The sequence below is a fragment of the Phascolarctos cinereus genome, unplaced genomic scaffold (assembly GCF_003287225.1).
Source record: "Phascolarctos cinereus isolate Bilbo 61053 unplaced genomic scaffold, phaCin_HiC Scaffold_2;HRSCAF=192, whole genome shotgun sequence".
NCBI classification, from domain to species: domain Eukaryota; kingdom Metazoa; phylum Chordata; class Mammalia; order Diprotodontia; family Phascolarctidae; genus Phascolarctos; species Phascolarctos cinereus.
Window position 1 is genome coordinate 114889717 of NW_027555625.1, and position 25568 is coordinate 114915284.

At 40.1% G+C, this 25568-nt stretch overlaps 1 protein-coding gene and 1 long non-coding RNA gene across 4 annotated transcripts in view; one reads left to right on the plus strand and one right to left on the minus strand.

Moving 5' to 3' along the window:
* The first annotated feature begins 2761 nt into the window (after nucleotides 1-2761).
* Nucleotides 2762-24962, plus strand: LOC110207678 (uncharacterized). 3 transcript variants are annotated; one of them, XR_013484572.1, is made up of 5 exons: nucleotides 2762-3103; nucleotides 14186-14324; nucleotides 14423-14584; nucleotides 16800-20749; nucleotides 23656-24962. It is a non-coding gene; the product is annotated as an uncharacterized LOC110207678 (long non-coding RNA). The 3 variants fall into 3 exon arrangements; XR_013484573.1 differs by lacking the exon at nucleotides 16800-20749; XR_002324275.2 differs by lacking the exons at nucleotides 14423-14584; nucleotides 16800-20749 and having other exon boundaries at nucleotides 2764-3103.
* LOC110207549 (N(4)-(Beta-N-acetylglucosaminyl)-L-asparaginase-like) overlaps nucleotides 20580-25568 on the minus strand; it is a 78773-nt gene continuing 73784 nt past the window's right edge. The window contains 2 exon segments of the mRNA XM_020985211.2: nucleotides 20580-20694; nucleotides 22134-22267. Of these exon segments, the coding sequence (XP_020840870.1) occupies nucleotides 20593-20694; nucleotides 22134-22267 (236 nt within the window). The 3' untranslated portion in view covers nucleotides 20580-20592.

The following is a 25568-nucleotide window of genomic DNA, read 5'->3' on the forward strand; positions in this document are numbered from 1 at the left end:
CTTTTCAACCATGTCCAATTCTTCTGTTGTCATTGATACTGGGGTGGTTCTCCACTTCCTTCTCCAGCTCATTTTATAAATGAGGAAACTGAGGCAAACAGGGTGAAGAGTCACACAGCTAGTAAGTGTCTGAGGCCAGATTTGAACTCAGGAAGAGAAATCTTCCTGATTCCAAGCCCAGTGCTCTATCTACTTTGCCACTTAGCTGGTTTCCAGTAGAAAACCTGTATTTGGGAATATAGACTTTTACTTCACGGCAACCTCAGTTATATATTTGTATATTTTGCAGGACTAATGATAGGGCCCTTACACAGCTATGGTGGATCATCATTTATTCATTCATTCAGAGAAACCCAAGAGCATCTGGAATAACACTTGAAGCTAAGCATCTTTGTATACACTCTTGTGTTTACTGAGGGGGATTATACTGCCATTTCCAAATATGGGATGAGTAATCTCTTATGATTTTGTGTAAAAATCTACTACCTAGGGTATAGGAAAAAAAACTACCCCAAGAACAAATAAAGCTCTCTTGTACTAGTATTTCCTGTGTAGCAAGTATGGATTGCCCTATCAGGGCCAGATTACACTTCTTGGTTTCAGTCCAAGTGACCATAGAGAAGCTCTACAGGAGCCATTTTCTGGTATTACATGTCTGAGGGTCTGGTACTGCATGACATTGAAAAATCTTCTAATTGGCTTTGGAGCAGGAAGAGCTGATGACTCAGGGGTTGTGGAACTGGATCTGGATGGGTATACAGAAGGATGACCCACCCTTTTATTGCCCTCTTTTCCTTTGCAGCTGGAAGGAAGTAGGACTACTTAGGGGTGGTCCTAAGAGTTGAGTGGGGGAGGGAAGGCAGACAAGTCTTCCATCCGGTCATAGAGGGTGTGAATGCACAGCAATCTTTTTAAATTCATTCCTAATCTTAGGTGAATGAATGATCTGTGATTCTAGTGTCTAGGTCACTTTTGTGAATGCTGGAGATCCAGACATACTAACAGGTCTCCGTAGCAGTTGGAGTTGGATGGCAGCAGTAACAGTGACCACTAGAGCAGTAATAGTTGAAAAAAGTGGAAATAGCCATGGTTGGAGTATAAAAGGGCAAGCTGGGAGAGTAGTCCTGGAGAAGTTTGCTACATTAGAATATACAAGGACACTCTCAAGGTCTCTCTGAAGAACTTTGGAATTGGTTGTGTGACGTGGGAGACGCTGGCATAGGACCGCCCAGCGTAGTGTGCCCCCATCAGAGAAGGTGCAGTGCTGTGTAAGCAAAGCAATACTGAAGTTGCTCAAAAGAAATGTGAGATGCGCAGATTTAGAGAATCCACTCCAAATGTTCACATGGACTATTTGTGCCTGATCTGTGACAGAGCCTTCTGAGTTTAGATTGGTCTGGTCAGCCACTGACCCTGACATAGAGATGTCATTTTGATCCTCTTCCAACCAAAGGTCAATGAGCACACCTGAATATCCTGAGGTTTTAGTTAGTAAAATTGCTTTACACATCTCATTTGAACCCAAACAATGCCCTCATTTTACAAATGAAGAAACTTGGGCTCAGTGAGGGTAAATGAATTGCTCAAGGTCACCCAGGTGGCAGATGGCAGAGGTAAGATTCAAACTCAGCTCCTTCTACTCTAAATCCAACACCTCTTCTATGGCATCACATGACTAATTAGGAACTGGGCTTACCTTAGGGTGTATAGAGTAGATCCCATGTAGGCAAAAGAGCTTACAGGAACAAGAGACAGGAGATCAGGAATCTTATAATCGTGGCTCTGCTACCTACTTGTTACATCAACCTGGGCAAGTCACTTAACCTCCTAAAGCTCCAGATTACTCTTCTGAAAAAAATGACAAGACTGGACAAAATGATCCTAAGGTGTCTTCTTGCTTTCAAATACTGTGATTTGGGGCAGTTAGGTAGCACAGTGGATAGAGCACCGGCTCTGGATTCAGGAGGACCTGAGTTCAAATCTGGCCTCAGACACATAACACTAGCTGTGTGACCCTAGGCAAGTCACAACCCCATTGCCTAACACCCCCCCCAAAAAAAATACTGTGATTCTTGGTCATTACCTATATGGTATGATTTGAAGGGAACCGAAAAAATCCCAAAATATTTCTACCACATAGAATATCTGAAATGCCAAATATCTGAAATATCTGAAAATGCTGTTTTGGAATGGCTGGACCAGTTCACATTTCCACCAACATTGTGCCTGTCTTCCCGCAGTACCTCCAGCTTTGGCTTTTCTCACCTTTGCTAATTGTCTGGGTGGGAAGTCAAATCACAAAGTTGTTTTAATTTGCATTTTTCTTATCATGAGTGATCGGGATCAGTCTTTCATGTAGTTGTTAAAAGTTTACAGCTTCTCTTTCAAGAACTCTTTGTTCAGTTCTGTTGACTTGTACCTATTAGAGAATGGTTCTTAGTCTTGTATGTTTGTACTAATTCCTGACACTTCAGTTACCATTTAAATGAGAAGCCTGCTGTGATATGGTGCCCTCTAGTGATTTCTAAGCTTATAAAGATTGGCCTGAATTCAAGACCACATCAAAATTGTACTCATAAGGCCCCACCTATCTCTTTTAGGCCAGTCAGTATTTACCACATGACCTCCTATCTTGGTAGGAACAAAAACAATTTCTTAAAATAGAAAGCATTGATACCAAGAAAGCATCATATGACAAATGTACTCAAATACAGCAAATGCAATCATGTGTGTCCCTAAACCACCTTCTTCTTCTCCACCTTTGTTCCTGACTCCTGACCCATAAGTTGCTAGGGGGGCCACTAGTGTTTCCAAATACTGCCTTATCACACGACACTGTGAAACACAGAGAGCAGACAAGCTATGGGGTACTTGTCCAATAGACTAAAGATTTTGCACCTGAAATTTGGATCACTTTTATTGCTCACAAAGTTGAGGGATCTGGAACTTTTCCCCCTCTGCGTGTGGATGGGATGGAATGGATCTGCCCAGGGTCTGGGAAAATGTGACCACATCAAGTCCCAAGCCAGGCAAGAGGACAGATCTCCAATCCAAATCTGCACTGTAGCTGCTACTTCTACAACCCAAAGTATAAGTTTACAAGGTAAGCCTCAAGTGGGCAGCTAAGACTAAATGAAGCATGTTGTAGATTCTCCTGCAAGTTTCCAGGAACTTAAGGAGATGGTTCCCGAAGAAGAAGGAACTGGGGATCTCAGCTATACAGAAATTGGGTCAGAGAGAGAATGCTGTCATAGAGAGGGCACTGAGAGACAGACACAGAGAGGGGAGAGACTTTCCCCCCAGGGGGCATCCAGAGGGCTGTAGTGGACTTACTCTTCCATTGGCTGTGAAGGCCACAGCTGAGGGCATCTCCTCTCTTCTCCTCTTCCCTCCCTTTGTCTGCCCACATGGAGATTTCTATCTTTTCATGCAGATTTTTTCACGGTGCAATGCTGCTTTTTAGTCAAGTTTGATTTGTTTAGATATAGTGTTCAGGGAGAGGGAGGAAAAAGAGAAAGAGACAGTGAGGTTTGTTTTTTTTTTAATTCTGCCTTTTTCTGGTCTGGACCATCAAGAATGAGGACAAAGACTGACTGCTCTACATGGACAGTTGTTGTTCAGTCGTTTCTTGGCAAAGATACTGAAGTGGGTTGCATGTCCTCTCCAGCTCATTTTACAAATGAGGAAAGTGAGGCAAACAGGGTGAAATGACTTGCCCAGCATCACACAGCTAGTAACTGTCTGAGATCAGATTTGAACTCAGGAAAGTTGAGTGTTCCTGACATCAGGCCTAGCACTCCACTCACTGAGCCATCTAGCTATCCTGCTAGATGCGCTTAGGGGCTCTACATACACATACCAGGGCTCCTCCGGGGCTATTACCTTCCTCCTAATCTTATCTTCCTAGTATCCTTTTAGAAAACTCCCACCTTCTGAATGTTTATTTATGGCTTCTGGGACTGGAAGACTTTGATTCCCAAGGCTCATGGGATCATCATAAAGGCCCAGAGGAGCTCTTTACAGTAACACTGTATTATTAATATACTTTTATTTTATTTTATTTTATTTCATTTTATTTATTTATTTATTTATTTGCTTACTTACTTACTTATTGGTTAGGCAGTGGGGTTAAGTGACTTGCCCAGGGTCACACAGCTAGTAAGTGTTATGTGTCTGAGGCCGGATTTGAACTCAGGTCCTCCTGAATCCAGAGCCAGTGCTCTATCCACTGTGCCACCTAGCTGCCACCTAGCTGCCCCCTATCAATATACTTTTAAAAGATATCCTTCAATTAGAAGGAAAGCAGGAAAGCAGGGAGTAAATTTTATAGCAATTTCTCTGATAAAGGCTTCATTTCTCAAATCTATAAGTACCCAAGTCAAATTTATAAAAATATGAGTCACTTCCCAATTGATAAATGGTCAAAGTAATGGGGTACTGGCCCAAGCCGAGACCTTTGCTCCTCACCCCAAAAAGAATTTGGGTCTCATATGTCTATGGGCCCCAGAAAACCCTCAAACTTTCCTTGAACTCACTTACAGAGTCAAGGAAGTCTCAAATGGTTGTCTGAGGCTATAATATTGCTCAACTGGCCTTTCCTGGTAGCCTAAACCCAATCTCCCAATTCTTTGTTACCCTAATTAAGCCTAGCCCTCCATTGTCCCAGTCACTCCCATCCAGATCCTTCCTAGACCCTCCAGTCACCGTAGCTTATTGCCACTCCCATCAAGACACCCCTTCTCCCAGCCCCTCCTCCAGTGACCCCAAACTACTTGGCCACTCCTAGATTCCTCCCATAGTCTTTCTGTATATAAGATTCATCCTGGCCAGCATTTAGGGGCTGATTTCCTCATGTACTCTTGTAAGGACTCCTTAAGCGTTTGGCCAATATGGCTGATCTTTAATAAACCTTGGCTGAAAGAAGGCTTGGGTCAAATTCTTTTGGACAGGACCCTCGTGTTGTGATTTTGAGGTCCTAGCACCCCTAGCATCTAAACCTCAACAAAAGGATTTGACCAGGCAGTTTTCAGAAAAAATCAAAGCTATCCATAGTCATAAGAAAAAAATGCTCTGAATCAGTATTGATTAGAGAAATGCAAATCAAAACGACTCTGAGGTACCACTTCACACCTATCAGTTTGGCTACCATGACAGAAAAGGGAAATGATAAATGTTGGAATGAATGTGGGAAAATTGGGACACTAAGGCACTGTTGGTGGAGTTGTAAACTAGTCCATCCATTCTGGAGAGCAATTTGGAACTATGCCCATAGAGCTATAAAATTGTACATACTCTTTGACCTAGCAACACCACTATTAGGTCCATATCCTAAAGATATCTAAGAAAAAGGAAAAGGATTATATGTACAAAAATATTTGTAGCAGCTCTTTTTGTAGTGGCAAAGAATTGGAAATTGAGGGTTTGCCTATCAATTGGTGAATGGCTGAACAAGTAGTAGTATATGATTGTGATGGGATACTATTGTGCTATAAGAAATTATGAGAGGGGGTGGTTTCAGAAAAACCTGAAAAGACTTACATGAACTGATGCTGAATGAAGTGAGCAGAAGCAGGAAAACATTGTACACAGTAACAGCAATACTGCACTGTGAGTGATTTAGTTATTCTGATCAATGCAATGATCCAAGACAATTCTGAAGAACTTTTGATGAAAAATGCTATCTACCTCGAGGGAGAGAACTGATGGAATCTGAGTGCAGATTGAAGCATATTTTTTCATTTTCTTTATATTTCTTGCTTTTGTTTTGCAATATGGATAATATAGAAATATGTTTTGCATGATTTCACATGTACGACTGATATCTCATTTCTTGCCTTTTCAAAGGGTAGGGGAGAGAATTCATAAATCAAATTTTTTAAAAAGAATGTTAAAAATAAATTTCTTTTTAAAAAAAAAACCCACATACTTCAGAAATTTCATAAAACATGAAGCGAAGGGAAATTTACTTAGTGTTAAAGGAAAGATGATCAGTTGTCCATCAGAAGAGCCAACAACTGCAGGGGAAAACACTAACCACATAGTATATATGTTTTCACTTTAAAGCAGAGCATCTAAGAAGGCCAGAAGAACAGGAATATAATTTTTCCTAATAAGTATTCAGAGGACTACAATTCCTGGAAGACGATACTTGTTATAGGGATAAAACCTGGACCTTTGATTTCACTAGTATGGGAGATTCTCAAAGGGAAACAACTCCTTTTTTCAATGCAGAGGTCTGCACCCTCTCACCTTAGAGAACTGCCCGGGATATTGAAAGGCTGAGATTTGCCCAAGATAACACAGTTCTATAATAGACGGGAGAGGCAGGAGTCAAATCCAAGTTTGCCTGGCTCTAAGAGTATCTCTCTAGCCATTACACCATACTGCCACTTGTACAAACTATACCTATTTTTTCTTTTTGAATACTGATAATAAAACCTAATACTTAGAGGTCAGTAGAAGGCAATCTGCTCTTTGTGGCTGAGGAGAAAGGCATGTAGGCTATAAAATGAAGGATTCAGAACCTGTCCCACCAGATAAGGTTTGGGTAAAAACCACCTGCTCGGGGAAACTACCGTTGCTCAATTAGTGACTTGGCTCCTCTTTGGGAGGGATCTTCTGGATCCACATGGTAGAACCTACCCTATGGTCACACCATATTTTTGGCCCCAGGTCAGAGCTTTGACCGCAGAGGTTCCCTCCAGTCTGCTCTTTTTTTTATAGATGGAACCCAGAGAGGGGAAGTAATTTTCTCAAGGTTACACAGTTAAGTTAAACAGTCAGGATCTGAACCAAGGTCCTCCAGGTCCACTGTTATTAGTACTCATTCTAAATGGGCCACCTTATTCACCAGCCTTGGCTCATTCTGGCCTTTGACTACTTCCCCAAAACACAAAAAGATTTTGTGGTTGTGGTCAGTTGTGTCTGACTCTGTGTGACCCCATTTGGGGTTTTCTCGGCAAAGACATTGGAATGGTTTGCCATTTTCTTCTCCAGCTCATTTTACAGATATGGAAACTGAAGCAAACAGGGTGAAGTGACTTGGCCAAGGTCACACAGCTAGTAAGTGTTTGAGGTCAGATTTGAACTCAGGAAGATGAATTCTTCCTGACTCCAGGCCCAGTGCTCTATCCACTGCGCCACCTAGCTGCCCCAAAGGATAATAGTTAATATTCATTCAGCACAGACTATGCCTGGTACCGTATTAAATACTTATGATTTTTACCTCTTTTGATCCTCACAACAACCTGAGAAGTAGATGCTATTATTATCACAACACCACCCCCCATTTTACAGATAAGGAAACTGAAGCAAGCAGAGATTGTGACTTGCTCATGCCACAAAACCAGGTCTGAGGCAGAATTTGAACTCAGATCTTTCTGACACCAGGCCGCACACTCTACCCACTGCACCACCACTAAGGCTGTTCTAAAGAAGGCGATTGTTAGGGGCAGTTAGGTGTCACAGTGGATACAGTGCTGGCCTTGGACTCAGGAGGACCTGAGTTCAAATCCAGCCTCTGACGCTTGACACTTACTAGCTGTATGACCCTGGATGAGTCACTTAACCCCAATTACCATTTTAAAAAATGCTGGTTTCCTTCCTTTCATCCTCTCAAATGATCTTATACTTATATATCTGTACACATGATGTATCCTCCAGTCAAATGGAACTTTTTTAGAAAAGGGGCAATTTGTCTTGTCTATCTTTTATTCCCAACACATAACACAGTGCCTTGTACATTGTAGGCAATTTATAAATGCTCAATAATTAAAGTGAATTATCCTTTTGGAGCCTCCGTTTCCTCATCTATAAAAGGAGGAAATAATAATACTCACTCTATCAACCTCAGTGAATACTTGGAGGAAAGTGTTTTGTGAATTGTAAAGTGTTAGGTAAAGGTAAATTATTTCTTTATAACATAATGTGAATTAGAGGAAGGGCCATTGCAATATTCCATGCAAAGAAGGGATAAAAGCTAGAATTAGGGTGATGGCAGTGGGTGATGGTGGTGGGTTTGGGAAGGAACAGATGGATGCAAAAGATATGACAGAAGTGGAATCTGGGGTAGCTAGGTGGCGCAGTGAATAGAGTACTGGTCCTGGAGTCAGGAGAACCTGAATTCAAATCTGGCCTCGGACACATAACACTTACTAGTTGTGTGACCCTGGGCAAGTCACTTAACCCCAATTGCCTAAAAAAAAAGAAGTGGAATCCACAAGATCTGGGAACTAATTGCATTAGGGTGGGAGGAAGGGTAAGGGAGGGAGAGAAGGAAGAGTCAAGAATGACTCCAAAGTTGTGAGTGATTGTGAGAATGGTGGTGCAAGAACTATTATGTGTCTGAGAATGAATCAGTTGACAATCAAAAGTATGAGTGTATCATTGACTGTGCTTCACACACCCAAAGAGCGATTTGCTTATTTGTTTCTAGCCCAGTTGTGGTATGCACTAGCTAGGCATATTTGCTAGCATGTCATCCAATTACTTCTTGACAATTTTCCCTTGTATTTGTTCAAGGTGCCTAACTTATTTACTTTCATATTTTCTTGTGTATATTACTGCCTCTGGGGTATTTACTTAAATGTTTCCTTTATGTGAAAGAGGGATTAGAAAACATACTGACAGTGATTTTTAAATTACAAATATCTGAATGAAATGTTTCAAGAATAGAAAATATAAATGCTTCCTTCATCCTAGAATGCTTTCTAAAACTCCACTTGTTATGTAATCACAAAAATTCTGAGCCTCAGTTTCCTTATCCATAAAATGGAGATTGGAAAACTAATAATTTATAGTGTTTTTGGAAGGAAAGTTCCCTGTAAATTTTAAGGTGCTATATGAATTTGAGTTATTATTGCTACTACAAACATTTAACTCAATTTTTTGTTTTTTTTAAATTTATTTTTATTAATTAATTTTGATTTATCACCAGTCACTTCCATAAGCTTTTGAGGTTTACATTTTTCTCTCCCTCCTTTCCCCCCCTCCCCAAGACTGCATGCAATCTGATATAGGCTATACATATACATTCCTATTAAATGTATTTTCACATTAGTCATGTTGTAAGGAAGAATTAGAACCAATAGGAGTAACCACCAGAAAGAGGAAACAAAACACAACAGAAGAAAAAAAATAGCAAATAGTATGCTTTGATCTGTGTTAGAAATAGACTTCACACCAAAAATTTAGTATCAAGAAAATTTATTATAAAGAAAGTCCAGAGGATTTAGACGTTTCTGGCCAGAAGCGGGATCCACCCCTCTTCAGGAGGGGTGGGCCCTGAGTGCAAGGGAAACTGTGCTTTTATGCAGTTGAATTCGGTCGGGGAACCTCCCAGGCTGGGATTGGTCCAACCCTCCCCAGGTTACACCTTTCCTTACATGTTTCCCCTTGATATGTTCAAGTATGTTCCCCCTCCCTTGGTCATACGTCCCGTGACTCGTTAATGAGGCTCTAATTTTATGCGGGGTGTGTCAGATAATAGTAATGAAGTTCATTAAGCAGGTACACTAACATTTTTCAGGTGTTCTCAGGTTGACCCTAACTGGTCTGAGCTGGCTCGACCCTTGTCTTGATTTTGGGGTCTTCTTGGAACAATCCACTTACTTCCTATTGGTCAAGCCCAGCCCACCTACAGTGTACCACCTCCTGGGACCTTTGTTCTTTAAATCTCTGCATTATTCTACCTGTGGAAACTTAAGCCCTTCTAACTCTAACAATCTGCATTCAAACTCCATAGTTCTTTCTTTGGATGTGGATAACATTTTCAAACATGAGGCCTCTGGAGATGTCTTAGATCCTTGCATTGCTGAGAAAGGCTAAGTCTATCAAAGTTAGTCATCGCACAATGTGGCTATTATTGTGTACAATGTTCTGCTGGTTCTGCTCACTTCACTCAGCATCAGACCATACAAGTTTTTCCAGGTTTTTCTGAAGTCTGCCTGCTCATCATTTCTTGTAGCACAATAGTATTCCATTGCATTCATATACCACAACTTGCTCAGCCAATCCCCAACTGATGGGCATCCTCTCAATTTCCAATTCTTTGCCACCACAAAAAGAGCTGCTATAAATATTTTTGTACATGTGGGTCCTTTTCCCATTTTTATGATCTCTTTGGGATAGAAGTGGTATTGCTGTGTCGAAGGGTATACACATTTATATAGCCCTTTGGGCATATGAACTCTCAATCGTAAAGGACTCATTTACAATGAAACACTAATATTTAAAGAAATGAAAATTAAAACAATCATGAGGTTCTACCTCACAGCCACTAAACGCCAAGATAAGTCATGAGAGTTAGACCTTAGTGAAGAGACATTCCTTTGTGATGTTTACCAAGGAAATAATTAAAAAGAAAAAAAGACTTATTTGTGCATAGGTGCTTATAGTGGCACTCTTTATAACAGCCAAATACTTAAAACAATCTAAACATCCAGTAGTTGAAGAATGCCTGGACTTCAAAATGTCACAAATTACTATATTATCCTATAGAATGAAAAATATGGAGGGGAAGCATAGCACAGGGGATAGTGTGCAGGCCTGAGGGTCTAGGTTAAGGGCCATCTCTGATATGCCACCCTGTTGGCCTCAGTTTCCTCATCTGTCAAATGAGTGGGAGAAACAAATGGCAAACCACTCCAGTATCTTTGGCAAGAAAATCCCAAACAGGGCCACAAAGAGTCGGACATGACTGAACAACAGCAGTTTCCTCACTGGCAGCTCTCTCCACCAATGAAAACATTCTCCAGGGATAGGTATAAAGGGAAAACACAAAACCAAGAATGACAAAGATAGGACATAAGGAGATATGGAAAAGTCTCTATGAAGTAATTCAAGTGAAAAAAAACTAAATTAGGAATTCTGCATATAAATATAGATGTATGACATGTCGTTAGAGTGTTAATTACTTACGTGTTAGCCTTGAAACCCATCTATATGTTTGCTTATTACTAAGCTGATATTTCCACTTTGTTGCTTTGAAGGATAGGTGATTTCATTAACATTTGTTTTTGTTGTTCAGTAGTTTCAGTCGTGTCCAATTCTTTGTGACCCTTGAGATTTTCTTGGCAAAGATACTGGAGTGGTTTGCCATTTCCTCCTCCAGCTCATTTTACAAATATGGAAGCTGAGGCAAACAGAGTGAAGTGACTTGCCCAGGATCACACAGCTAATAAGTGTCTGAGGGCAGATTTGCACTTAGGAAGAGGAGTCTTCCCAACTCTAGGTCCAGCCCGCTGTCCACTGTGCCACTTAGCCTGGTACATTAGCATCCGTACTCACCCCCATGCCCTTGCCTGACCCAAACAAACACAATTCTTAACAATTCTTACCCATGTTTTCCCATAAGATCAGAGAAGATTTAGTGAATGTGTCAGATTCTTTCTTTCATTCAGCAACAAGAAGTTAATCAATGAATCAGTGCGTCTGTCCATTTATTGTCTTTCATTCTTACTATGTGACCAATCAACACTCCCTTCTAATCATACATAGGTTCAATAGTATTATTTACGCCAAATCTTGCGCACAAATTATTTATACATACTGCATCCTTCCCATTGCCCTTTAAAGTGTTTGTCATTTCAGTTCTTCTGAGAATGTGGAATCCATGATTTAAAGTCAGTCATATAATAGTGGTGGTAACTCATGGCCTGGGCACCTCCCCATTAGCCATCTGACATATATGGATTGGGTCTAACCTCAGGGGATTACCCCATAAGGGTCATTTTCTCTTTTGCTTGTTATACACCCACCTGGAGTTTACTCTATGGCAATTTCCAAATAAAGGTAAAAGATAAAGTGTCTAGATTTCCATGGAGGTGAGTAAAGGGAGTCCCTAGCTTCCTAGTGACCAGTCACAGTAACAATGTGGGTTTAGGGCATGGGATAACCTTTATTTTGTGCTGCAGAAAATGAAGACAACACAGGGGGCTCACAGGAGTCTGTAAATGGATACAAAAAACATACAAAATGCTCAAAGAACTGGTAAATTTCTCCCAGAAGGCAACCTAGTTTGGAGCTGCTGAACAAGAAATAGCCCTTTCTGTTAACTCTCCACAGTCCAAGTTACTGGTTGTAATAACAGGCATGGAAGGCAGCTAGGTCAGAGCCTTTGTTTCCCCAAGTTAGTTATCTCTTTCTTCAGCTACTGGGACCAGGAAGATGATTCTTTTTTCTCAAGGAAGCATGCTGTTTAGGAAAACCCTCTCTCTCTCTAAAAGGCCAGGTCTACAAACTCTTGAACTTGGTATCTCCCATGAGGTAACCTCCATATCTAACACTGCCTAGGAGGCAACTTCCTTTCTCTGTCTAGAAGGCTAGGTTCTAGGTCATGCCACCTAGGTTATCAAAATCCTCCCTTTTCTACACAGGAGGTTGGGGTTAAGGGATATTGTTCATGGGCTCCCCTCTCAGGTGAGCTGACATGAGCATGTCAATTTTTGCCATGTGTTTCTTCAGAAAACCTGTCAATGCCCTGGCTGTGGCCATCGCTTGGGCTTAGAAAGCCCACTCTCAGGAACCTAACCTCTCCATGGCTTTGGCAAGCACATCACTGCCTCTGTTGGGTGCTTCCATAAGAATTCAAATCACTGAGTCCCAGCCATGCAGGCATATTGTAGGCTGTCCCCAGTACTGAACACCAATCCAAAGTTGGCTGTGAGCTCTCACCAACACATTCTTTGTGTAGAGGTCTTTTCTTGACCACATGCAGAGTTTCATGCCCTGAGCATCATCAAAATGACCTGAGAGTTCACCAATTCCATCATGGGACTTCCTTAATCAGCCTCTTTTACTGCAGTGTTAAGATGATGGGTTTTTTTTTCTTCAGCAGCAGAGTTTACAATAGAGTCCCAGACACCTCCTGTTCAGTTCTGATCCCAACTCATTGTCCATTTGGAGGCCTTTTTGTAGATACAAATGCTGGTGGGCACTGTCCATGACTCCAAGGATTGCCTCTGGTGTTCTCCTTGCTTAATACTTGGCTTGATGGCAATACTTAGCAGATTGTTGAATAAAATAATCTCTTATCTTCTCTGTCATGGAATTTCATGTAATTATGATGTACACGTGAGAGACATGTTTAAGGAAAGTCTTTAAAATAGTGTTTTCACTATGTTTCTCTAAAATCAATAAGGGGAAAGGGAGAGAAGATGGGAACAAACAATTATTAAGCTCTTACCATGTGCTGCACACTGTGCTAAGCACTTTACAAATATCCTCTCATTTGATCTTGACAACAACCTTGTGGTTTTCTCACCAAGCTTTCTATTAAACATGGCATGTTATTTGTCACCTTGCAACTAAATGCCACTATAGATGCTTTTAATTTAATAATCACTACCCTCAGTCTAATGAATCTATGATCTCAACTACACGAATGTTCTCACACATGGTGCTGATTGCAAGCCATCCATATTCTATACCTTTTTTTTCTGGGAGATTTTTGTTGTTATTAAAGGAGCTCTGCAATTTCCCAAAGGGAATCAATCTAGCCTCCTCTCCTCCTTTTGTCCACTTGAAATGAATGTCAAAATAATGATGGATGAGCTCTATTGCTGTTGTATGTTCTTCGTTTTCAAAGAGGACCAATGACATCACAGGGTGATGTCTTGACTCATTTGTGGATTGGATTTAAGTGAGGCAGAGCTGCCCAAAGTCATCAGCCTCACTCTCTCTTCCAGAGTCATCAAAGTCCAGGGGCAGAACAAAAGTCAGGATGACCTTGGCATATTCGATGTCTGCCCAAGCTCTAAGTGCTCCATGGTGCCTGCTTCAGCCACCTTCATGGCCATTGGAACAAGTTGTTCTTCATTTACTGGGGTAGACACCCCTCCTAACTCACTGAAGGGTTCGAGGACTGTTGCTTACCCTCCACCTGGTTTAGCCTGTCTGCTGAGACAGTTTACCAGGGTGTGGCCACTGTACATGCTGCAGTTTCTTGGAGTCACAGGTGAGAATTGGGTGGATCGGGTGGACACCACAGGTGGCTGAACAGTCCTGGAAAGGGCTTGGCTGCCGTCACGCCAGAGGTGCTCATTGTCCCTGAACACCCCATACGCCCCACTGAGCTCTGCAGGTTATCTAGCTAATCACATGTTATAATATGGACAACAGATATGCTTCATTCACTTAGTATTTTTCTGTGTGGATGGTTATGCCAAACTCTTCTGGGTGGTTCCAGATCTCATCCTGGAGGTTCTTCTGCAGTTTGATGCTGCCAGGATGAAGACATCTGCAGACAGAAGCATTTGGAATACCTGTATGTTCTTCTACTAATACCCTCATCTGCCTCTTCTTCATGGTCAGGACAAACGCCTTCGGTGAGGATGTTTCTCTGTTTTGTGCCACACCTGATATTAATGATGACAGAGTTGTTGAACAAGGTTATCAGGTTATCTTTTTTTGTTTTATCTCTCAGGTAATCTTGAATGATTTTCATGCTTGATTCATGATTGAATCATTTTGATGAGACCGAAGTTGGAAGAGATGGCAGCATTAGAGGCAACTAGGTGGTGCAGTGGATAGAGTTCCAACCTTGGATTCAGGAGGACTCAAGTTCAAATCCGGTGTCCGACACTTGGTAACTACTAGATGTGTGACCCTGGGCAAGTCACTTAACCCTGATTGCCTCACCAAAAAGCAAAAGAGAAAAAAGAGAGAGAGAGAGAGATGGCAGCATTTAGGAGGGGAATGATAATGAAGGAAGTGTAGGCAATGTAAACATAAAAGGTACCAATAGTCCATTAAAACGTTTTTAAATCTTTACATAACTTTTCCATTTTTGATCTAATTGCTATTCTTCCCATTTTATCTTTGAATGCTCTTGGAATGACTTTGACTAGTTGAGTTTCTCATCAGGCTTTCTTTAAACTTTTTTTTTTTTTAAATTTCACTGTTCCTCTCTGCTTTCTGAAGGGATGCTACTCATAATCTTTCATTATCCTCTGGAAAATCTCATCAATAAGTTTATGTTCTAAAAGCAATAGTGCCTTTTGCTGCAATATCTTTCTGTTTGGCAAGTAAGTCAAATGTTTGCTAAGGTGCTTTTTTAGGCTCTGATGGTTTCCTTTTTAAGGAAAATGACTTTCATTGGTCCCCCAGCCATCTTGACACTTTCCCCATTGTTTCCCTGATTCTCTCTGCTATGAACAGTGCTTCCAGACTTCCAGAATTCATGCCCCTCATTCCTGGATAAGTTAAACTACTTGGCTTTGGAACTGCTGCCTTAGGGCTGAGCTGAACAGAATGATGAATATGTGAGTGAATACTCACATAGCCCACAATATTTAGGTGGTTCCAAAGCAGACCATGCACCGTTCTGGCCATCTTGCCATCTGTCTTGCAGCTTCCCCCTTCCCTCCCCTCCCCCTATCCCCATTTTATACCCTTCTCCTCCTACTTTCCACTTCTTGCTGGGAGAACAGTAACCCTGTCAATGTCCCTATGGCACTACTAATGAATTCCTGTGACTCCCCAAACCAAAATTCTCTTTCCTGGCCATTACTCTCCTATTATTGTTGTCTGCACTTATTAGAATGTAAGCCCCTAAGGGGAAGGACTATATCACTTTTGCTTTTTCATCCCTATCACGGCATAATGCTTGTCTTAGTAGTAAATGCTTAATAATTTTTTTTTCATTCACCTGTTCGTTCATAGGTTAAAATTCTTTATGAAATTATTTTAGTCTGTATTCACATCCTCTCTTCCAAACATACTTGATTTTCATCAACAATAGCTTGTTTAAATAGGTCTAGATAGAATTATTTTAATTGTATGTGACATCTCTGCAAAATGTTTTACATGAATCATTTCATCTCATTTAACAGAATGCAGATATACTCTGTACATATATGTATGAGTATAAATGTGTGTGCATTTACATATACACCTATATGCAAAATACACATGCATATATATATATATATGTATATATATGCATATACACTGAAAACAAAATACAACACCTAAGGATATGTTATTGGAGGTTAGTCTAGATGAGCTCTGAGGTCCCTGATAGTTCTAGGTCTATAATCCCATGATTTTGACAACATGCAGAACTTCTTGGATGAGGAGCTATACTCACCAATTCAGATCACAGCCTATGAACTCAGCTCTGGGAAGCTAATAGAGTTGTAGGAAGTTGTTGGAAACACATAGAAGTGATTTACACAGGGTCACACTGATACTAACTATAACGGTCAGGAGTTGAACCCAAGTATTACTGGCTCTGAGCCTTGTACTCTATCCACTCCGTGTGTGTGTCTGTGTGTGTGTCCCCTTGTGTGTGCATGCATATGTATATGTATACATATACACACATATCCAATCAATTTAAGTCAACAATTACACTTACTATATTCAAGGCATGGGAGCCAAGAGAGGAGAGTGTCCAGGAGAAAGAACTGGTCAATAGTATCAAAAGCTTCACAAATGCCTAGGAAGAGTAGGATTGAGAAAAGGCTATTAGATTTATTTTGGGAGATCAAGAATAATCTTTTTTCCTCCCACAGAAAGGAACTTGTTTAATTGTAGCACAAGGGGGAAGAAGTTATCTTTAAAAGTATGAGAAACAGGAGTGTAAACTCCAGGTCCTTGGTCAAACCAGGTAAAGGGCAAAATTTGAAGTCATTTTTGAAGTCGAATGGAGTAGACTTTGGTAAGAAGCTGTAAGGCTGTAGGGCTTGAAGGAGGGAGGGACACTATTTGCACTTCCAGATTAAGTGGTGTTGATTCTTTTTTTTTTTTTTTTTGCTCCCCACACCTAATGTTATTTTTTCCTGTCCTTAACTTTTTAGTCACTGATGTCAAAGGGAGACCTGCTGAGTGGCAGCTTCCATTCTGTGAAGTAAGGGAGTAGTCCCAGGAATTTGCCTGAAGCTGGATTTCCTGATAAGATAATTAGGCATTTAGTGGACATAATTAGTTGGTCTAATTTATGAAGAAGTCATTGCTGCTCAAATGTTGGACCCTTAGATCACTTGCCATCTCAGAAGACATTACTCCCACCCTGTATCCTTTTTCACAGTAATGTGTATATGTATATGTATACTTGGAGGATCTAGGAAGTTTGAATTAGACTTGAAGTACCCAGTTGCCGCAATTTAGGTCAGGAGATGAGAGAGCTTAGGTACCATGAGGCATTTTCACATTCTTGTATTTATTTACTTATTTGAATTTTGAGTTCCAAATTCTCTCCCTCCAAGAATAATCTTTGAGAGAACAGTCTCAGTGGAGTGATGGATTGGAAACCAGGTTGCAACACATTGAGAAGTAAGTGAATTGTGAGGAAATTGAGGCAGCTAATGTTTTATTTCTAGGAGTTTGGGAGAGGAGAGATAGAGCACAACAGCTAAAGAGATATTAGAGTCAAGAAAAAGGTTGTTTGTTTTGGGGATTGGGAGACTTGCACATGTTTATAGACAGGAGGGAAAATGTCTGCAGATAGAGTCTGAGAGAGACAGAGACCAAAAGAGACATAGAGATAGAGACTGAGAGACAGAATAGAGACACGGAGATACACAGAGAGATGAGGCAAGCTTCTAGAGAAACCAGGGGGAAGTGAACAAAGGCACAGGTAGAGGCATTGGCCTTGGCCAAGAGAAGAGTCACCTCTTCCTCAGAGACAGGACTAATAGAGGAGAAAAGTGTGAAGATGTAGGGAGATTTTGAGACATGGAATAGAGTATCGGGCATGAGGGAGCTCACAATTAATCTCTATTTTCCCAGTAGAGTAAGAGGCAATGGCATCTCCTGAAAGAAGGGAGAATAAGAGAGCCATTGGGGATTTGAAGACAGGAGAGTAGGTTTGGAACAGATGTTGAGGTGAGTAGGATAGGGGCAATGTTGCCCGCAATCAGATAATACACCAAACAGAAAGGCACGAAGAAAATCTATCCTAACTTCAAAGAGTCCTCCCCGTGAAACACTCCCGAAACATCTACTAAGGATGTGATAACATACATTTCCTCCTTATCAGAGTTCCTAGATAGGGTTGTAAATTCCAAGGCTTTTTCTTGGCACCTGTATAGAGGAGTGAATATGTAAATCTAAGGTTCAAAGAGTGAGAAGGAATGTCTCAGGAGCCTCCTAGCAGGGAGAGATTTGGAGAGCCCTGCTTCTTAATTATTGAGCCCTTTGGGTTAAAGCCTGGGCAAAGGTCAAACTGTGTCCTGGATCTTAAACCCTATCAGACTCTTAAGAGCGGCCTTCAACAGGGCAAAGACTAAAACAATAGGCTGAATTAATTAAGATGAAATTTAATCCATATAAATGTGAAATCCTATACTGGGGTTCAAAAAATCATTTTCACAAGATGTAGGAGGGATGGTTAGAAAGTCATTTATCTGAACAAGATCTGAGAGTCTTTGTGCAAGTTTAAGATGAATCACAAGTGTTACATCATAGCCAGAATGAATTAGCCAAGCTAATGAAATGTTTGTGGCTATATAAAAAGAGATATGGCTTTCAGGAACAAGGAGGTAACAATCCTTTTGTACTCCGCCATGATCAGACTACATCTGAAGTCTGATGTTCAGCTCTGGAGGCCACATTTGAGTATCTGGAGGAGGACAAACAGGATGGTGAAGGACCTAAAACTTATGCCATATGAAAACTGGTTAGAAGTGAGTATGTTTATTCTGAAGAAGAGAAGAATTAGAGGCCACATGATGGCCTCTTCAAGTATCTGAAGGACTGTCAAACAGAAATTAGATTGTACTTGTTCTGTGTGGTCCCATAAGGCAGTGTTAGGAGAAATTAGTGGAATTTGCCTCGATTTAACAATTAGAACTATCCAAAAATGAAATAGGTTGCCTCAGGAGTTGGTGGGTTTCTCCTCCTACCTCTCAGGATTGTGGTGAGGATCAAATGACACCTTTTAAGTTTAAAAAGCATTTAGCACAGTGCCTGGCACAGAGCAGGTGCTACATAAATATTTGTTCCCTTGCCTTCCGCTTTCTCCCTTTAAGCAAAGTCTAGGTGACCACTCCAGAGGGGTGATGGAGGAGAGCTGGTCCATATCCACCAACTCTATCCCCACTAATCCCCCTACCTCCTGCCATGGCTGTGGCCTATTGCCTGTAGACAACCCAAGGCTGTAGGCATTGCCACTATTTATTGTAGTATTTATGTATTTTACCATTTAACATATATAAAATGGCATTACTCTTTTTATTAGGTTCCTATCTTTTTTTAATGACACTGACAACATTTTTGAGTGTTATGTCCCTAACTCCATTTCCCCCATAAGTTTTGTAGTTTTTGTTGTACGGTTTTGAATAGCATAGTGATTTAGGAACAAATATGTTGTATTATGGCAGAACTGACTATACAGGTTGTACTCAATGGTCTCTGCAGATTCTTTCAGTTCTGAAACTCTATGCTTCCATAATGTATCTAAGCACTTTTTTTTTCTTTTTGGCTAGGCAATGGGGTTAAGTGACTTGCCCAGGGTCACACAGCTAGTAAGTGTTAAGTGTCTGAGGCCACATTTGAACGCAGGTCATCCTGACTCCAGGATCAGTGCTCTATCCACTGTGCCACCTAGCTGCCCCTATCTAAGCACTTCTTGTTGAACATGTAGAGTGTCTTGGGAGAAATTCAGTTCAACTCAGCAAATATCACTAAGTGCTTACTATGTGTCAGTTACTGTTCTAGGAATTGAGGATACAAGAACAAAACTTCAATTAGGCTCTGCCCACAAGGAGCTTATAGTCTACTAGATAAAAGGCTCCAAGTATCTACTACCTATTGTATCATTTAGTTAAACTCATAACAAAGGTTGGATTAATAATGCATGATGTCCACACTCTGTGGGGACAAGATCCTTCTTGCCAAGGTGAAGGGTGACCTCAATAAATTCTGGTTAAAGAAAAAAAGTGGGGGCAGCTAGGTGGCACAGTGGATAGAACACCAGCCCTGGACTCAGGAGGAGCTGAGTTCAAATTGGGCCTCAGAATTGACACTTCCTAGCTGTGTGACCCTGGGCAAGTCACTTAATCCCAATTGCCTGGCAAAAATAAAATAAAGTAAATTCTGGTCAAGAATTCTTTTACTCCTCGTTCTAGCCTAATCCTGCAAATACATATCCACAAAGAATAGCACTTTTCATGCCATCAATACCATGTAGATTTTTATTACTTTGTGATAGGAACATTTTTGACATCACTTTTTAAATCCACAAAACTGAGTAATCAAAAGAAACGAATGATCTTTGGTTATGTGATTCAATCATATCAAACAACAAAAGAAAAAAACGCTCCCATTCCTAATAAAAACTTTTTGCTTCTTAGGTGAAACATACACTTAAAAGGACAGTGTCTTCCAGGCAGTATGCACTCAAAAATCTGTTAATTTGATTTGAAGAACCAGGCAAACTTTAACAACAAAATTAGCTTTGAAAAATGAAAGTTATGAAAACAAAGAAATGAGCACCTACACAATCACTGAGGTCTAAAATGAGTATGTGGAAATATATTTAATGGAAAAAGACAAGTTCAAGATTCATTTATTTTATGTTTATCTAGATGAATTTAACTAATTGATAGGCTAATGAATGAACAGTAAAAATAAAATGTTTGATAGTATTTTTCATGGTTGGAAAGGTGTTTGTATTAACTGTTCAATGGAATCATCTTTCTGAGACCAGTCACAATAGGTGAACTGAACTGAGGAAGCAGTTCCAGTTTCTCCCTAAAAGGAAGCAAATAAGCATTTATTACACACCTATTGATCATGGGACCCTGTGGTAAGTGCTTCATAGATATTATCTCATTGATCTTCACAACAACACTGGAGGTAAGTGCTTTTATTATCATTAGTTTGCAGTTGGGGAAACTCAGGCAGAAGTTAAGTGACTTGCCCAGAGTCATTCATCCAAGAAGAGGAGAGTTTGGATTTAAACTAAGGTCTTCCTGACTCCAGGCCCCAGTACTCTATCCACTGTACCAAGCTGCCCTATAAAAAATAGTAAGGGTTAGAGAGAGAAACCTAATTTGAGTAATTGTACACTTGCAAATACACACACATACATATATATATGTATATATGTATATATGTATATATATATATATACTTGTAAGTACACTATATATGTATGTGCACAATTACTGAACTATTTTATATGTGAGAGGCAGCCAGGTGGTGTAGTGAATAGAGCACCTGGCCTGGAGTCAGGAAGACTCATCTTCCTGAGTTCAAATCTGGCTTCAGATACTTACTGTGTGATCCTGGGCAAGTCATTTAACCCTCTTTGCCTCAGTTTCCTCATCTGTAAAATGAACTGAAGAATGATATGGCAAACCACTCCAGTATCTTTGCCAAGAAAACCACAAATGAGGTCATGAAAAGTCAGATATGACTGCAAAACAATTGAATAACAAAATTATACATATGTGTGTATATATACACATATATATACACACATGTATATATACTAGATGAATACATTATATATATATATATATATATATATATGCATATACATATCCATATTTAACTAATTCACAAAGCTCTGTGATTTTGGTGAGATCTCAGAATTGCTGAGGTTGGAATAGAGAAATCTGGACCACAGAGATTTCTCCAAGGAGCTGTCTAAAACTCTTTAGGTCCTTGGCTCTTCTGCCTCAAAATTCAAGAAAAGAATTGTTTTGTGCAAGCAGACAGATATCTCTGGTGAGGCTATCACAGACTCTTGGAAGGGGAAAGGTCTTCAGGACACAATGAGGTGTGACCTCAGTAACCATGGCTGTACAGGGTGCTACCTTTAAACTGCCTGGCAGAGCTTAAACTCCCAAAGCCCTAACGTATTATGTCATTTTGCAAGGTTTTCTGGGAATGGTAGTTACATTTATATAGTCTTTCAAGTTTGGAAATTAAACAGGATTCCTTTTACCGAAGAGGATGTCAGGAAATACTTCCTCTGGCAGAGACTCACTAGCTGAGTGAGCTTAATCTTAACCTCTCACAGACCTAGCAACTCTCCAAGACTATATCTTAAAGGAACTGCCAATTTCCTTCAGTGAAGAAAGTTGTTTCCACATTAGGAATTCCTGGTACTGATAAAATTATAGGTAGGGCCAATTTTTTCCCCTCTCTCTACCTTAATTATTAAAAAAAATCACATTTAATACCTTCATGTTCATTGCAATAATTCCAAGTTCAAACATATTTTCATATCCCACTTGATACGTTATATGTTTAAGGACAGATTCACATGCTTCCTTGGGAGATAAACTCTACAAGAGAAAAAGCCAGATTCTAAGAGGTTTTAATACAAGAGGGGAAAATAAAAATAATTCAGGAGCTAAAGTTATTGAAGTAAAAATATAAATAACCAATACCTGCAACATAAGAGAAACCAATGAAACATCTTACTTTTAAGATTCCAGCTCTTACATAAAATCACAGGGGGATTTGAGAATAACCTTAATTACCAAAATACATTTATGTTAGTGATTGAGTGCTTATTGGTCTCCTGTTTGCTTCTAATTTTTAATCTGTACTTTCTTCATAGCATCCTTTTAATAATTTTATTTTGGTATTTCATTGGACAAAATTATTAAATTCAAATTACAAGTACAGATAAAACAAACCACTTTAAGTGTCATAGGAACATCTAAAGATAATTTAAAATTTCTACGCACGATAAAAGTGTACTTGCAAATACAATCTAGGGCTAGAAGCATTGTAGTGTAGTAGGAGGTGGCTTTGGCCTCGGAGGTCAGGGAGGGATTAACACCCTTTCCTGCTACTTAATGCTTGTGACCTTCGGTAAGTGACCCACCCTTCCTGGGACCTGAGTTTCTTTATCTTAAAATGAGAGGAGAGATGGTCTGCCAGGCCTCTTTGGGCTCCAAATTTGTGATTCTATCAACTTTATTAATTCAAACAGAGCAGAAATCAATAGAGAACTGAAAGTTTAAATTTTAGTGTATATCATGTCAATATATCTTGCCTTTGGTAACAAATGTGTTCACAAAAATTGAAAGTTGAATTTTTATAAATTAAGAAATTTCAAATGGGAAAGAATAAACATTTATTAAGTACTTATTGTGTGACAGGCACATGCTAGGCACTTTTCAACTAATGCTTCATTTTATCTTCCAAACAACCCTGAGAGTTATATGCTATGAGGAAATTGAGGCAGACAAAAGTTGTGACTTGCCCAAGGTCTCATAGCTAGTCTGAGGTTGATTTGAACTCAGTTCTTCTTGAGTCTAGTCCCAGCACTCTATCCACCAGAGCCACCTAGTTGTCTGAATGCACTAAATTCACCACTTAGACCTCTGTGGCAAATTCTGTCATAAAGTGAAAAATCCTTTTGAAATAGGATTAACCAATCACCCCCTATTTTTTTTCTCTTGCATAAGTTCATGTTTTCATGTTATCAGTTTTTCTCAAAGCAGGGCACAGCTGCGATATTTAAAATGTTTAATTTAGGTTTCTTTAGAAGTTAACATTGAGCAGAGAAGGTTGATCTTGGAAACAATAACATTAAGCCTTACTTCACGGCAGTTCGACTTTTTAAAGTACACATATCATTCAGGTAAGGGTTGGACTAGATGCCTTGTGAGGGGACGAAGGTGGGAAGAGCGCTTAGGGGTTGGGTTGCTAAATATCCCATGAGTTGTACTTTTTTTTTTATCGTTTCAGGAAAAAATGAAGCTATTTTGGATCGGCATTGGAGAGTAAAGTTTTAAAATTTCTCTGGAGAGGGTGAATTGAGAGAAGACGGAGGGCAGCAGTGGTGGTGAGAGCAGATGGAGACTGACTCAGCCTTGTGGTGTCTGGAGTCTTCTTTCCCTGGTGCTCTTATCCACTCGTTAAGAGAATGGAACAGGAGTGAAAAGGATTATTATACCTACTCGGAAAAGTCTCTGATTCACAGTGCGCCGAGTCTGTCCCGGTTTCTTCCTTGTTATTGCCTACACGTGGTCAAGCACTGGTTACAGCTAAATGTTTCCTAGTTGTTTGTATTTCAATACTAGTGCTAGATAAAGATCTTTTAAAATTGCATCCTCCATTAGTTAGTGTCTTAGCTATAGAGATCACAGATAAAAGGGAAAATAGTGAGTAAATTGGCAGCTAGGTGGCACAGTGGATAGAGCACTGGACCTGGAGTCAGGAAGACTCCTTTCTTGTGTTCAAATCTGACCTCAGAAACTTACTAGCTGTGTGACCCTGGGCAAGTCATTTAACATTGTCTCAGTTTCCTTATCTGTGACGAGCTGGAGAAGGAAATGGCAAACCTCTCCAGTATCTCTGCTAAGAAAACCCCTAATGGGGTCACGGAAAGTTGGACGCCTCTGAACAGCAGCAAAGTACTGGAATGGTTTGCTATTTCCTTCTCCAGCTCATTTTAATGATGAGGAAACTGAGACCAACAGGGTTAAATGACTTGCCCAGGGTCAAAAACCAGTAAGTGTTTGAAGCCAGATTTAGAAAGATAGAAGGGAGCCATGGAGGAGATGGCTTCAAATGCCCAGATATGGATTTTGTATTTGATCCTAGAGGCAATAAAAAGTCACTGAAGATTTCTGAGGAGGGAGATTACATGGTCTAATCTGTATTTTTAGAATATCAGTTTTGCAGCTCTATGGAGCCTTCATGATGCTGGAAGATATTTATCACCACAATATTTTTAACCTTGTAGCAGATGTAAATAGTGCCTTTGAAAGAGGAAATCTTTCCAGTGGAGAAGTGACCCTTTTAAAAATTGTTAAATATTCCATTTTTTTCCAATTACATGTAAAAATTTTTAACATTTTTTTAAAATTTTGAGTTCTACACTCTCTCCCTCCCTCCTTCCTAACTGAGAAGGCAAGCAATTTAATATAGGTTTTATATGTGCAGTAATGCAAAACATATTTCCATGTTAATCATGTTGTGAAGGAAAACACACAGCAAACAAAACAAAACTGAGAAAAATAAAGTAAAATAAAAGTGTGCTTCCATCTGCATTCAGACTCCATCAGTTTTTCTCAGGAAGTAACTTTTCAGTGTATGTTTGGGAGACCATAATTAAATCTAATAAGACATTATTTTAAACACAAAGAGATCATTCAGTTGATGAAGTATAGAGAGGCACCCCACACAAAAATTACATCCATTTTTGGGAGATGTTATTCAGTTGTTTCAGTCATGTCCGACTCTTTGTGAGCCCATTTGGGGTTTTCTTGGCAAAGATACTGGAAGGGTTTGCCGTTTTCTTCTCCAGCTCATTTTGTAGATGAGGAAACTGAGGCAAACAGGGTGACTTGCCCAGGATCACACAGCTAGTAAGAGTCTGAGATTGGATTTGAACTCAGTTCTTCCTGATTCTAGGCCTAGTGCCCTCTGCACTGTTCAACCTAGCTTGACCTCTTGGGAGATAAGCCAAGGTCCAACAGACATCTAGGACATCCTCATAACCTGGAGGGAAAACACGCTTCTGGCTTTAGAGATTCTCAAACAAGGGCAAAGACAGCACTGCCAGACTTTTCGGGCCGTACGAGGAGTTTTAACGGAGTGCCAAGTTGAACATGAGTCAGCAGTGTGATATGGCAGCCCAAAGATTAGTGAGAACT